Source organism: Oratosquilla oratoria, chromosome 1 (assembly GCF_046742065.1).
Source record: "Oratosquilla oratoria isolate Oo_2021 chromosome 1, ASM4674206v1, whole genome shotgun sequence".
NCBI lineage: Eukaryota > Metazoa > Arthropoda > Malacostraca > Stomatopoda > Squillidae > Oratosquilla > Oratosquilla oratoria.
The window spans coordinates 132,292,805-132,306,496 of NC_134777.1; the positions used below are offsets into that span (position 1 = coordinate 132,292,805).

Genomic DNA, 13,692 nt, shown 5'->3' on the forward strand with positions numbered 1-13,692 from the left:
TTTTTCAGTATTATCTATGCACTGGAGGTGCCCCTTTGCTTCAGCATTGTCCGGATGGACTCTACTGGAACCAAAATATCCATGGATGTGATGATCCTATCCATGTAGGAAGTGACAACTGCGAAGTCCCTTAATGAGCTCGACCTGTCCCGTTCTTTTAATAAATACATGGGAGACTTCCTGTGACGCGAAGAAATTTATTTATTTTTTATATGAAATCTTCACGGAAGAGTGTGTCTGAGTTTGATGTTATCTGATGTAGTATCGTGTATGGACTTAAAGTTTTGGTGGCTTTTGACACAAGAAATATGAGCAAATCCAACTTTATTTTCTTGTATCGGTGCGTTGGCAATGTGCCATCATTATACCCAACATATTGTTATAGTTTCCACTTGAGATACGCAAATAAGATATGTGGATTGTTTTTTACTACTCCATTAGAAAAAGTAAATATTCCTAATCAATGGGTAAAATAAGAAAGTCTATGAAGATGGACGCCAAGAGGAACGAAATGCAGAGCTGAACTATAAATCTATTAATTAAAGGCAGAAATCAGAGAAGATGAAGAGAAGCATGGATCATGTAGAGGAAACTATTCGGAAAAGTAAAAGTATTAAAGAGGTCGAGCGCAGACAAGTTTTAGGAAGGCAGCAAACGGTATCTTTGACAGATAGAAATGTAGACAATATTAAATGCAAAAAAAAAAAATAGATAAATTGATCAAGAGCTTTATTCCTCAAATACCAAAATCTAGTACATCAATTTATTTGTAGGCGATAGAATTGTACCAGAAGCTACAAATTAAGAAGTAGAGTTTACTCTAAGAAGTACTAGGCGAGGAAATGCATCTGGAAAATGCGGCATATTGATATCTCTTAAAACGAAGGGAAGGAAGGTCACTGTATATTAGCTCAGCTATATACCGAATTTATATGTCAGGAAGTTTTTCTTGAACTGCAGTGTAACGCTACATTGCTTCTAGGCAGTTTGCACACTGACACAACCAGTTGCATGAAACCGATCGCGCGCGCGCACGCACACACACACACACACACACACACACACGCACACGCACACGCACGCACACATACACACACACACACACACACACACAGGGTGGAGAAAAGACAAAACACAAAGCAAATGGCAAATTTATATAAACTATAGAAATGAGTATGTTAATGTGAGAAGAGAGGAGAAAAGGAACCATGAGAAGGATATTATAGATAAATGCAAAGATCAGCCCAAGCTATTCTACCGGTATGTAAATGGTAACTTAAAACCAAACAGGAACTAGTGAAACTACGCCAAGGAAATATAGAATACACAGAAGATTTAGAGATGGCTGAAATCATGAACAACCACTTTAAATCTGTCTTCACCAGAGAGAAAATACAAAATTGGGCCGTAGATAATAACAAACATTCTCCCCACATGAATGAATTTACAACATCACAAAAAGAAATATCAGCACATCTATCAAAATTGGACGTCAGAAAATCACATGGCCCGGATGGAATTGCAAATTGGATTCTAAAAGAATGCAAAGAAGAGCTAACGGACAAAAAAAACATCATAATAAATAGCTCACTCAAGGAAGGAAAGATACCTAATGACTGGAAAAATGCTAACATTGTACCAATATATAAAGGAGGAAACAAGGAAGAACCCACCAACTATAGACCAGTATCACTAACAAGCACTATAGCCAAAATTTGTGAGAAAATCATCAAGAATAGATGGGTAAAACACCTGAAAGATAACAACATATTAAACCCAAGACAATTCGGGCTCAGACAAGGTAGATCATGCACCACAAACTTGATATGCTTCTACTCAAGACTAATAGACATAGTGCAAGAAAGAAACGGATGGGCTGATTGTGCATTCCTAGACTTGCAAAAAGCATTTGACAAAGTACCACACAGAAAACTACTAAAAAAAACTGGAACACATAGGAGGAATACGAGTGAACCAACTAAAATGGATGGAGGACTTCCTGACTGGAAGAAAGATGAGAGTAGTACTCAGAGAAAAATATTCAGATTGGAAAGAGGTGATCAGTGGAGTACCGCAAGGATCTGTACTGGCTCCAATAATGTTTGCTATCTATATGAATGATATGGACGAGGGCGTGAACTGTTACATGAGCTTCTTTGCTGATGACGCCAAACTGTTAAGGAAAGTAGAAACTGATAAGGACTATGAAGCACTGCAAGAAGATCTGAATAGGGTATGGAACTGGAGTCAGAAATGGGAAGTGGATTTTAATACTAAGAAGTGTAGCATAATGGAGTTTGGAAAAATCAAAAACAGAATATCAAGAAAATATACAATTGGAACCAAGGAAGTAAAGAAAGTAGGATCCGAAAAAGACTTGGGAGTTATTATCACAAACGACTTGTCCTATGATACACAGATTAACAAAATTGTCGGGGAGACTAAGATCAATAAAAGTGGCTTTTGCTTACCTGGACGAAGACATGATAAAAAAAAATATTGGTTACATTGATAAGGCCTAGACTAGAGTATGCGGCGACATTGTGGTCCCCCAGTACCAAAAAGAACATAAAGAAAATAGAAAGAATCCAAAGAGCAGCTACAAAAATGGCACCTGCACTTGCAAACCTATCATACGAGGAGAGATTGGCTAAACTCGAGCTACCGACACTGGAGCAAAGAAGAGAGAGAGGAGACCTACTGACCATCTACAGAATCATGAAAGGCACAGAGATACTTGATAGAGAAGAATTACTATACTGGGACAAGAGAAACACAAGAGGACATGGAAGGAAATTAAGAAAACATAGCTATAGAAGAGAACTGAAGAAAAACAGTTTTCCACATAGAGTTTTAGACACTTGGAACAAACTGGGTAATGAAATAGTAAGCGCAAAAACCATTCACGAGTTTAAAAGCAAACTAGACACTGAGAGATACAATGGCGGGACAACACGAGCATAGCTCCCCTTCCCGCAAAATACAACTAGGTAAATACACACACACACACACACACACACACATACACACACACACACACACACACACACACACACACACACACACACACACACACACACACACACACACACACACACACACACACACACACACACACACACACACACACACACACACACGCAGTTGGTAGAGTTCCCGCCAGCCACTACGGCGGGCGGAGAGTTGTGTGTGTGTGTGCGTGTAAGGTCACAGCATTACCCATAGATCGGTCATATATGAGCTCTGAGCTCTCTTCCGGGAGGAAAATAGCTCTCGATCACGAACCCAACACGTGATCCAAGAACATGGTGAATCACACAAACATCTTCCTCCGCACCCCCCACATACACACACACACAAATACATGCAGACGCGCGCGCGCACGCACACACACACACACACACACACACACACACACACACACACACACACACACACACACACTGTTACGCAGTGCGAGCTGCTTTAGTTTACAAGGAAGGAGGCCAGAAAGATCTAAGTAACTACAGACTGATCAGTTTATCAAATTCATTTACACTATACGTTTTTTTAATCTTACAAATAGTAAAGTTTTAGATAGAAATTAACCAAAATAACAGGCAGGTTTTAGAAGTTAGTATTTCGCTATAGACCTCTTGCAGACAATGAGTCAGCTAATCGAGGAAACTATTTTGTGTTTATTATTCATTAAACAAAAAAAGTCTTTGACTCTGTAAAACAAATAATAATACTATACTCTTTAGACAAACAGGATATAATTATGAAGATTCTACAGCCCTCATCCATTACTACTAATTTACTGACATCCCTTTATTCAGTCTGTCGAACGAAACCAAAATAAACAAACTAAACATAAAACGAACACATTACGAGGATTCCACGCTCCTCATTCATTACCACTAACTTATCTAAATCCTTTTCGCTATATTCAATCTGTCAAACTAAACCAGTTACCAGTCTATCTAGAATCGTCGGGAGTTAGTTCAACTCCAAGTCTGAGATCTTCTGAAGCTTCCACGGCTCAACCGGTGAGGCGTTGGTTTGGCATTAAGCGAGACCTCAGTTCGAGCCCCGGGGTGAGTGTCGGGTATTATTTCATCGATATTCGCTGTTACTAGCGATTCACTTCTGGTAAAGAAAATAAATATAAAACGAGATCACATGGCTTCTGGGCGAGTGCAGAGGGAGGCATCGATGGCAGAGAGGTGATCGCAGCCGAGAACATTTTGGTTCCAGAAAGTTTCAGAAGGACAGGTCATGAGTTGAGGTCCTCCGTTGACGCATAGATAGTACTACCAAACACCATGAAAGGAAATAATAAAGAATCAAATTACATTCACATCCTGTTTTAGACACGAACACCTGAACCATGATACGAGTATATCATACCTATAAAGGAAAAAAAATAGCCGCGTTAATCAAATTCTGTTTAAAAGCTTTTTAAGGAAACTTCTTTATAGAGAGATATAAAGAGTTAATGACATATTGTTTGTTTATTCATTTATTCAATTACTTATTAATCTATTTGTTTGTTTGTTCTTTAATGTACTTATTTACTTATCCACTCATTTATTCATCTATTAACTCTTCCTTTCTGAACCTGACTTCGTCATGGACAGAAAGGTTATCTGTCAATGTGTTTTACCATTTCAAAGCGCTGTGAATAAAAAGGCTTACCTGTTGACAATTCGTTGATGGGTAATAAGTGTGGTCCACTATGCAATTCCAGTATCGACAGCTGGTGATGTCAACTGCATACTCCCAGTTGCACCCAGGAAGCCTTTGGTCAAACAGCGATCCTGGGGCACACATCACCAGAACAGGTTCCCCGTTATCGCACTGCCAGTACTGCAATTACAAGTCGTGAAAGAATTGGTAGTATACAGTGAGTCTTATGAAAAGCTGTTGATGATAATCTCCCTCGTTACCGAGGAGGTGCAACGAAGATGAATGAAACAGCCAGGAGGTACACTGAATGAAAGGAAAAGTAACAACCGGAAAGTAAGAAGTTTAAGAAGGTGAGTTAAAGAAGCTTGAGAACAGGACTCTTGGTCAAAAGGGGTCTCAATATCTCTAAGACCCCTGTAATCAAGAGTCTTCTCTTCATCTACATGAAATCCTCCTGATCTTAGTCTTTCCTTTGCCTTATTCATTGACCTTTGTCGTCCTCGAAACCTCTCACCTTGCTTAAGGATTTATCACAATGTCGGAGCAAATTTGTAGCCAGCAGATTTCGGGAAGGAATCTAATATGCTGAAGGAAAATAATTTCCCTCTAGTATAGTAAACAACATTCTATGTAAAGTGTTGACAAAACAAAACGGTTTGCCATAGTGCTTTTACGGCGAAAAAAAGTCCTGAACATGGACGGTATAGGCGATTAATCATAGGTTGGAGGAATAATAGCCCAGTGTGATAACCTTTTAAATATGACAACTACCGACGGTTTTCGGTGAGAAAATACCATTTGAGGACGAAGATATGATTGATGTGATCTCCCGGGATCTTTCCCTGGCCCCTTCACTGAGGCTTTTATATACTCAGTTTTCATATTCTTCGTCTCTGTGCAAAAACCGATCCCTCGAAAGCGGATGGTCTGATACATGTTCTTTATCTTAACCCTGTGCTTGAAAAGGCTCCAACAAGTGAAACATTATACAGTCAACAAAGGTTTCTTCCTCAAATGAGGCATCCAGAAATAGAGAACATCCCCGCCACTTTCACTGGTTTCGAGTTAAGCACGGATCGCGAAGGCGTAAGCCTCCTTTGTGTACATCCGTGATTAACCCAAAACCTACAGAAGTGCCGCTACCTACGCTCACCTTATTGCAGTCCACATGTGCAAAATACATCTGATCCGTGTGTTTACAGTCTGGCCTGTGACCTGGCAGAGGTACCGTGGGTCGGAATGTCGTGTTGTCCAACGATCCAGTTGCATGTGAGGTTAATGTCGTATGTTCAGGTCTTGTGGTCGTGCTTGGCACGTATGTGGAGTGTGTTGGAGATGTGGGAGAGGTGTTATGGACAACTGTAGTGATCTTGGGTGTGGTAGCAGAGGTAGTTTCGGGGGTACTGGTTGTAGTAGTGGTAGACAGGACGCCTGGGTATGTGCAGTAGTCTTCCTAGTAGGAAAAGAAATTTAGTTATCAAATTTAGAAAATTTACAGTATGATCGAGATTCCACGACGGGTGGATTTTATTATCATGCCATCATGTAGAAAGAAGAATATGTCCTCTATGGTTCGTTTCACACGTATCGAACCTTTCGCCCTGCGCCGCCCACGACACGACGTCGTGCTCTCAAATAACTGTGGTTGTCCATATAGACGTTTCCACGTCACCACGATCACGTGTAAAAGCGTCCACAGACACCCATGGTTATATGAGAGCACGACGTCTCGCTGTGGACGGCGCACGGCGAAAAGTCGATACGTATGAAAGGAGCCTATGTAGCTACTGGGTACTCACTGTGCCAGGAGGGTCAGCGGGGAGCTTGAAGGCGTCAGTCATTGTCCTGATCATGTCGAAGCTACGACCAGAGCAGGATGACTGGAAGTCATCTGTGTCAATGGTCCATACCATCAGTCCGGCGTAGCCAAGGTTCTTCGCAAATCGAGCCTATTATAGCAACAATGAAAAAATATGAAAATGAAATAAAACGAAATACTTTTTTGACACCAACCTGGTTTTAATCTCGTTTCTCTCTTGCTTTGCAACAAAAATGCACATGCAGCATACCAATAGGCAGGAAGAGCCATCATCACTACAAGATTAGTGTACATCATTTCAGAAACCTTCGGTAGAAATAGGTAAAGAATTGTCCGATGAATATTGAAATATGATCTAATATACTGACAAAGAACCCCTCATCCCTTGTATTAACGTAAAGCTCACTCATTTTCAAAACTCATCGATCAGAATCGAAAAGATACTTGATTATTTGACTGTACATGGGAGATTAAAGACGAATTAAGAACAGTGATAGATTTAAGAGTTCCTTACATATTTGACTCAAAATGCAAACGCACTTTTATGAGTGACTGCAATAACGTGGGACCTGAGATATAATACCTTGATGAATGCGGATTCTGGGTCGTCATAACCGCACCAGATGTTGTTTCCAGAATGATATGTATATGGTTCGCATAAGTCAGGATCATGAACGACTGTCCAGTTCCCTTTGGATTGATACTCGCAGATCTGTAAACAAAGACCGTTTATCCAATCTCTATATTACTGCTTATAGTCATTTTATTTCTGTGTACCTGAGGGAGAGTATTTTATAAGCTATTGCTTCCGCACTTTCCTTGTCAACAAATTAATGTTTATACGTATATATATATATGTGCATCTTCAACATGCAAGTGTAATGTGTAATATTTTGTTGAATAAACTGTTAAATTGAACTGAAATTAAATTGACTTGAAAAAGCTGTCAAAACAAGCGAAATGTGTTAATAAAGGTTTCGTCCTTAAATGGTGTTTGTTTATAAGAAAATACTTTCTTCCTTGACTCATATCATCTATCTATATACCTAATTGTTCTTATTCTACTTATATATATTTTGGTAATTTATCTATTATTCTATTTCGTTTATTTATTGATATATTTACTCCTATATTATTTTATTTTAATTTAATATCTGTTTTTTATCTATTCATTCATTTAGGTTATCTTTATATTATCTATCTACTTATATATTTATCATTTAATTTCAAAAAAAATTTTGTTTATTTATTTACATATTTATTTATTTATCTATTCACTTGTTTATTCATTGTTATGATTATTTAACTTTATGGTGTTCCACTATATGTCAAGCGCAACATGCCTCATTGTAGCCCAAGGTTCCTGGAATTCGTGTGTAAGGTCCTTCCCTACCGGGCTTGTTGGCGGGAGCCAGCATACCGTGGTCCTTGATGTCATCTAGGGTGAAACAACGGCCGTAGGTGGCCATTCCGAGGACCAGCTTCTCCTTGGGAACGCCCAGTTCCAGCCAGTACCGTGCAGCAAAGGCCTGAAGAAGGAGAGATCGAAGTCAGAGACTTAGTCCTCAAAAAAAAAAAAAAAAAAAAAAAAAAAAAAAAAAATCCTGAAAGGAGACTTTGCGGTCTATGTCCAAGCCGGCTCTAAGTCTCTAAGAGCCCAGGGTTACCGGGAAGTGCTAGAATTTTATTTGTTTGAATATTAATTTCTTTCCAGTGTCTCACTACAACATGGTAACACTGATTTCTCTCCATTTATGTGACCTGCCATTTCGTATATTACTAAAACCGAATCGTATAGCGCTACTATGACGTGCATTGAATTGTTAATAGAAAACGGAAGATAAGATTACAGCACCCTCTAACAACTCTTGATGTAATAAAAGTCATGCAAGTCCAGACCCAACAATGTACAGTAAACATAAACAAACCACATTGAAGTAGATCATATCCCCTTGATCTGCGAAGTAGCCTTTCAATGGGGTATTATGATGAGTTCGGTTCTCCCAGGCCCCGTGGAAGTCATAGGCCATGACGTGCAGGAAGTCCAAGTTCCTGACGAGGCCTTCCACGTCGTAAGCGCCATCTATCGTGCCCTTCCCTCCAGCTACCGCCGCCGTCAGAAGCATCCCGTGCTCGTCAAGGACTTCTCGGAATTCGTCCAGGAGCTTGACGAAGTTCTTCTGCCGAAGGAAGAATACAATAGACGAGAGTGAAGAGAAATAAGAACATAAGAGTGAAGGAGACTGCAAGAGACCGTAGGGCCTACACTAGGCAGCTCCATGTCCATGACCACCTGTCATCTCCATCCATAAAGTTATCTGACCGTTTCTGAAAACAACCAATAGTTTTGGCGCTCACTACATAGTTACTAAATCTATTCCATTCGTTGACCACGCTATTGGTAAACCAGACCTCGCCTATTTCCTTCTTAAATCTAAATTTGTCCAATCTAAATCCATTACTGCGAGTCCTGCCCTATTGTCTATGATGACCTTGTTTACGCCATCCTTGTTGAAGCCTCTAACCCACTTGAACACCTTCATTAGATCACCCCGCACTCTACGCCAGAAGGCACTGAGTAGCCGAAGCCGTCACCTTTGCCCAATCTGCTTCAGGGACTTTTGGGGCAGGTAACAGTCACTGCTGGGAATCGGAGAGGAGTGCGGGATTCGAACCCTTAATTAAGCAAATACGAGACCAGCACGTTTCCGATTATGCCACCAACGCATCAGAAAGTTATTCAACGAGGTCCTCGTGATCAAGGAGAGTTGGTGGAGCGGTTCAAACCCGCTGAATTCAACGTGTAACGACAATACTGGCACATACAGTCTTAGAACCTAAAGTTTTGTCATAGGCAATCATACCTAGCCACCTCGCATACCAAAACATATGAAAAAATCAAAACAAATCTAATATTGCTGGGTAATAAAATTGCCTGGTGCTCATATACGGTGCACCATGTTATTGCAAAGAATGTGATCGGCTAGCTAGGGAATGCAAATGATGTGATTGGCTGAGGTAAATATTACAAAATGTGTGATTGTCGGACATAAGAAATACAAAATATGTAATTGGACATAGGAAACATAAAATGTGTGATTGGCTGACCTAAGGAATGTAAAATATGTAATTGGCTGAGCTATAGATTACAAAATATGTGATTGGTTGACGTAAAATACAAAATATGTGATTGGCTAACCTAAGGTATGTAATGTGACTGGCTGAGATATAGATTACAAAATATGTGATTGATTGATATAAGAAATACAAAAGATATGATTGGCTAGCCTAAAGGATATGAATAATTTCATTGGTTGATCTAAATAATGCAAATTATGTGATTGGCTGACCTAGCGATTACAAATAATATGATTGGCTAAGAAGTACAAATAATGTGATTGGCTGACCTTTAAAAAAATTATTGGACGACCTAAGGTGATTGATTAAATTAAATGATAGAACGTTTTGATTGGCTGACGTAAACTGGTACAAAGGATATGATTGGCTGAGCTAAGAAGTACAAATAATGTGATTGGCTGACCTTTAAAAAATTTACTGAACGATCTAAGGTTAAAAACATGTGACTGATTAAATTAAATGATATAACGTTTTGATTGGCTGACGTAAACTAGTACAAAGGGTGTGATTGGCTGAGCTAAGAATTACAAATAATGTGATTGGCTGACCTTTAAAAATATTATTGGACGATCTAAGGTTAAAAACATGTGATTGGTTAAATTAAATGATACAACGTTTTGATTGGCTGACGTAAACTAGTACAAAGGATGTGATTGGCTGAGCTAAGAATTACAAATAATGTGATTGGCTGACCTTTAAAAATATTATTGGACGATCTAAGGTTAAAAACATGTGATTGGTTAAATTAAATGATACAACGTTTTGATTGGCTGACGTAAACTAGTACAAAGGATGTGATTGGCTGAGCTAAGAATTACAAAGAATGTGATTGGCTTACCCTGTCATGTGGCTCTCCACCACGGAAGCCTGGGTACTCCCAGTCAACGTCGAGGCCATCGAAGTTGTGAGCTTTGGCAAGAGCGACGGCGCTGGTAACGAAACTGCGCCTCTTTCTCGGGTCGTTTGCCATCTGTAACAAAATAAGTAAAGATATAAATGGATGAATATACGAACTAATAAATAGATAAATAAATTAATAAATAAGTAAATCAATAAATACATCAATGAATAGATAAAAAAACTAATTTATGAATAAGTAAATGAATGAATAAGTTAATCAATTTATTTATCTATCTATTTATTTATTTATTTATTTATTTATTTATTAATTAATAGATAAATAGATAAATCATTAAGTTAATGAAATATCATTACCATCATCTTTTTATACAGCAGAGTAGTTTTTAGACCTTCCATTCCAGCTGTCTTCAACCAGAATAATTTTCAGATCCATTTTGTGAAATGTTTAGTCATGGAATTCCAGGATCAGAAAGAATTTTTTTTTTCAAAGAATTAAAAAGAAAACAAAAAAATCTTACTACAGAAAAGTCTTTAGACCCTTCGTTCCAGCCCCCAACAGCCAAAATGGTTTTGAGTTCTTTGTTTTTTTCCTTGAGCGCCGTGAACCTGTCGAAAGCACCGTGTCCTCCGTTATCATAAAGCTCATTCCAGGGGTCAAGAACCTGAAGATTTAAAAAGATTTAATATGAGTCTCATTCATAAGAACATTATAATGAAGGAGATTACAAGAGACCACAAGCCCTACACTAGGCAGTTCCATGTCCCTTACCAACCATCATCCCCATCCATAAAGTTATCTCATGAGACCATAAGAGATTGCAAGAGACCATAAGGCCTACACTAGGCAGTTCCATCTCCGTTACCATCTATTACCCCCTTCCATAAAGTTATCTTCTCTTAAACCAACCGATTGTTTCAGCGCTCACTATATGGTTACTGAGTTTTTTCATTCGTTAACCACTTTGTTGGTAAACCAGTTTTTTGCCTATTTTTAAACCCATTACTACGAGTCCTGCCCTGCTGTCTTGATATGAGGACCATTCATATTACAAACTTCAAGAAATTATGCGTCTCTGCGTCTCTGCGTCTTACTATCGCGTCACATTTCCGACGTTTTGTCCAATTTGTCACGAACATATGAGATGGGGAAGACATCACATGACATCCTCGGAGCATTTCGTTCAGTTTGTCACAAACATATTGACATGTGTGGATGCATCGTAAGGGAACTTCCACACTTGTGTCCCAAACATGTAAGGTGGGGGAAGGCACTTTGTAACATGTTACCGACACAAGTGTGGGCGCGTCCTTTTACACACAACATATCCCTGTCACTCATTCAAGATTCTCGTCAAATGTTGTGAATTCGAAAAACTGAAAGACGACTTCGCTTATAGTAGGCCTATTCTAGACTTCCCTAAGTCTACATTTCAACAATGTGTCTAATACTCGTCTAGGTTTCCCTTCTATCACTTCGTCTTTCACCTTCTCAATATATGACGCAAAGGCTATTTTGACATTTAAAAATTCGAAAAATTAAAGATTGTAACTTAAGTCGTTCCGACTCAAACGAACTCACTTGGGTTGTGTATGTGTGACAGGGGCTTAAATATGGTTTCCATTATAGATATTACCACCTTCAATGTGGTGGCCTATTCCATAGGTATTTTCTATCCACAGGTCAGAATAATTTCTCTAATGAACGTTCAGTCAAAATATTAAAAATGCGTTTTTTTTCGGGTTTTTTTTTTCCAATAGAGAAGTTTCCAACGGTATCTCCTTTCACACCAAAAGATGTTTCACGAAACGGTAATCGTTATGAACAAGAAACAATTATCTCACCATTCGATGCTCGTATCTGGCACTATGATATCATTGTAAAATATAATAGTGTCATCCGGCACTATAATGCAATTATTGCGGTTTTTTCATCTGACGACTAAAAAAAACTCATTCTTGCCTCGATCTCCCACGTGTGATTACTGAGTCCAGCGAAGCCGAAGACTAGATGGGTGCAAAGGGTAGGATCCACGTCTTCCACATCGAACTTGCCAGGACCTGGTCTATAGACGGCCCAGGATGAGAAGTAGCAGGTTATCACAGTAGCTGACAGAAGGAGAAAGAGAAAACATTACAGCCACAAAGAATGAGAAAGTATAGAGACAAAAAATATCAGAGACAATGACCCAGTTCAAGGCTCGCACTTACCCTCGACAGAGGACCCAACGAGGGCTACGAGGATGAGGTAGCTGAGAAGGATCTTCATGGTTTTTTGTCGACGCGTGAAGTTCTTTGCTAGGAGCTTTTATATGTTCCTTCGAAAGCGCTGGAGTTGCCAGTTGCCAGTTTCTGCTTTTGGAAAATGTTGTAATGATACGACATAGAAATAGTGCAAAATCATTGAGGTAAGATCTTTGAAACCTCTATACTACGAAGTCATAAAGGCGAAAATGCTTTGCTTTTTTTTTTTTTTGCTAACTCTTTATTGGGGGATATAAGTATTTTTCTTGCGCTTATGAATTGTCCTTTATCACCGAGTAATATAGTTTAAGTAATATTTCACTGCGTTTGTTAAGGTACGCTTTTTCTGTGACAACGCAATCAATATAACGAAAAGCGACTCCTGCCTTCGACAAGGCAACATAATTGGTTTATGTAGCATGCGACATGCCAATTATTTATCCATTTATTCATTTATCTATGTATTCATTTAGCTATTTATTTGTCTATTCATTTATCAATAAATTAATATTTTTATCTATCTACTCATCTATTTGTCTATTTATTCATCCATTTCTTATTTTCTATATTTCTATCTATTTATTATTTATCTATTTATTTAAATATTCATTTTTTATTTATCTATTATCTATTTATTTAAATATTCATTTTTTATCTATCTGTATCTTCATTTATATATTTATCTATCTATATAATCATTCATTTATCTCTCTATTTATCTATTTATTCATCTATTTATTAGTTTATCTATTTAGATATTTACATATTAATTTATTCATATATTTATTCATCTTTTTATCTATTTGTCTATCAGAGATTCTTCTAATCTGAATAGAATCGCCTAGTGCTGACCAGCATAAAGCCATTAAAGGTTCAAAAATCTTCCGTGCAGAGACCAAAGGATTAAATTCTTTCCGAGTAAGAGAATCGAACGGAGACTCTTCATAACTATTTCCAACCATTTC

At 38.4% G+C, this 13,692-nt stretch overlaps 2 protein-coding genes across 2 annotated transcripts in view; one reads left to right on the forward strand and one right to left on the reverse strand.

The window, feature by feature from the left end:
* LOC143027088 (chitinase-3-like protein 1) overlaps nt 1–716 on the forward strand; it is a 9,981-nt gene extending 9,265 nt beyond the window's left edge. Inside the window, exon 11 of the mRNA XM_076188041.1 lies at nt 9–716. Coding sequence (XP_076044156.1) covers nt 9–134 — 126 coding nt within the window. The 3' untranslated portion in view covers nt 135–716. The remainder of the gene's footprint in view (nt 1–8) is intronic.
* Nucleotides 717–3,504: 2,788 nt separating this feature from the next.
* Nucleotides 3,505–12,821, reverse strand: LOC143027092 (chitinase-3-like protein 1). Its single transcript, XM_076188057.1, has 11 exons — nt 12,695–12,821; nt 12,447–12,592; nt 11,005–11,148; nt 10,464–10,595; nt 8,416–8,667; nt 7,831–8,016; nt 7,071–7,199; nt 6,468–6,617; nt 5,822–6,121; nt 4,678–4,848; nt 3,505–4,292 (listed from the first exon to the last, which is right to left on the reverse strand). Exons 1-11 carry the CDS (start codon nt 12,750–12,752, stop codon nt 4,158–4,160), a joined length of 1,803 nt encoding a protein of 600 aa, XP_076044172.1. The 5' UTR covers nt 12,753–12,821; the 3' UTR covers nt 3,505–4,157.
* Between the last annotated feature and the right edge of the window lie 871 nt (nt 12,822–13,692).

What these genes read in the sequence shown, in the direction of transcription:
- LOC143027092 (XM_076188057.1), bottom strand. Translation starts at nt 12,752, where the DNA reads ATGAAGATCCTTCTCAGCTACCTCATCCTCGTAGCCCTCGTTGGGTCC. An exon ending in GGTCTAAAGACTTTTCTGTA is followed by an intron (nt 10,596 to 11,004) that starts GTAAGATTTTTT and finishes ATTTTGTTACAG; the next exon opens with ATGGCAAACGACCCGAGAAA. An exon ending in CAGAATCCGCATTCATCAAG is followed by an intron (nt 6,618 to 7,070) that starts GTATTATATCTC and finishes TTGCTATAATAG; the next exon opens with GCTCGATTTGCGAAGAACCT.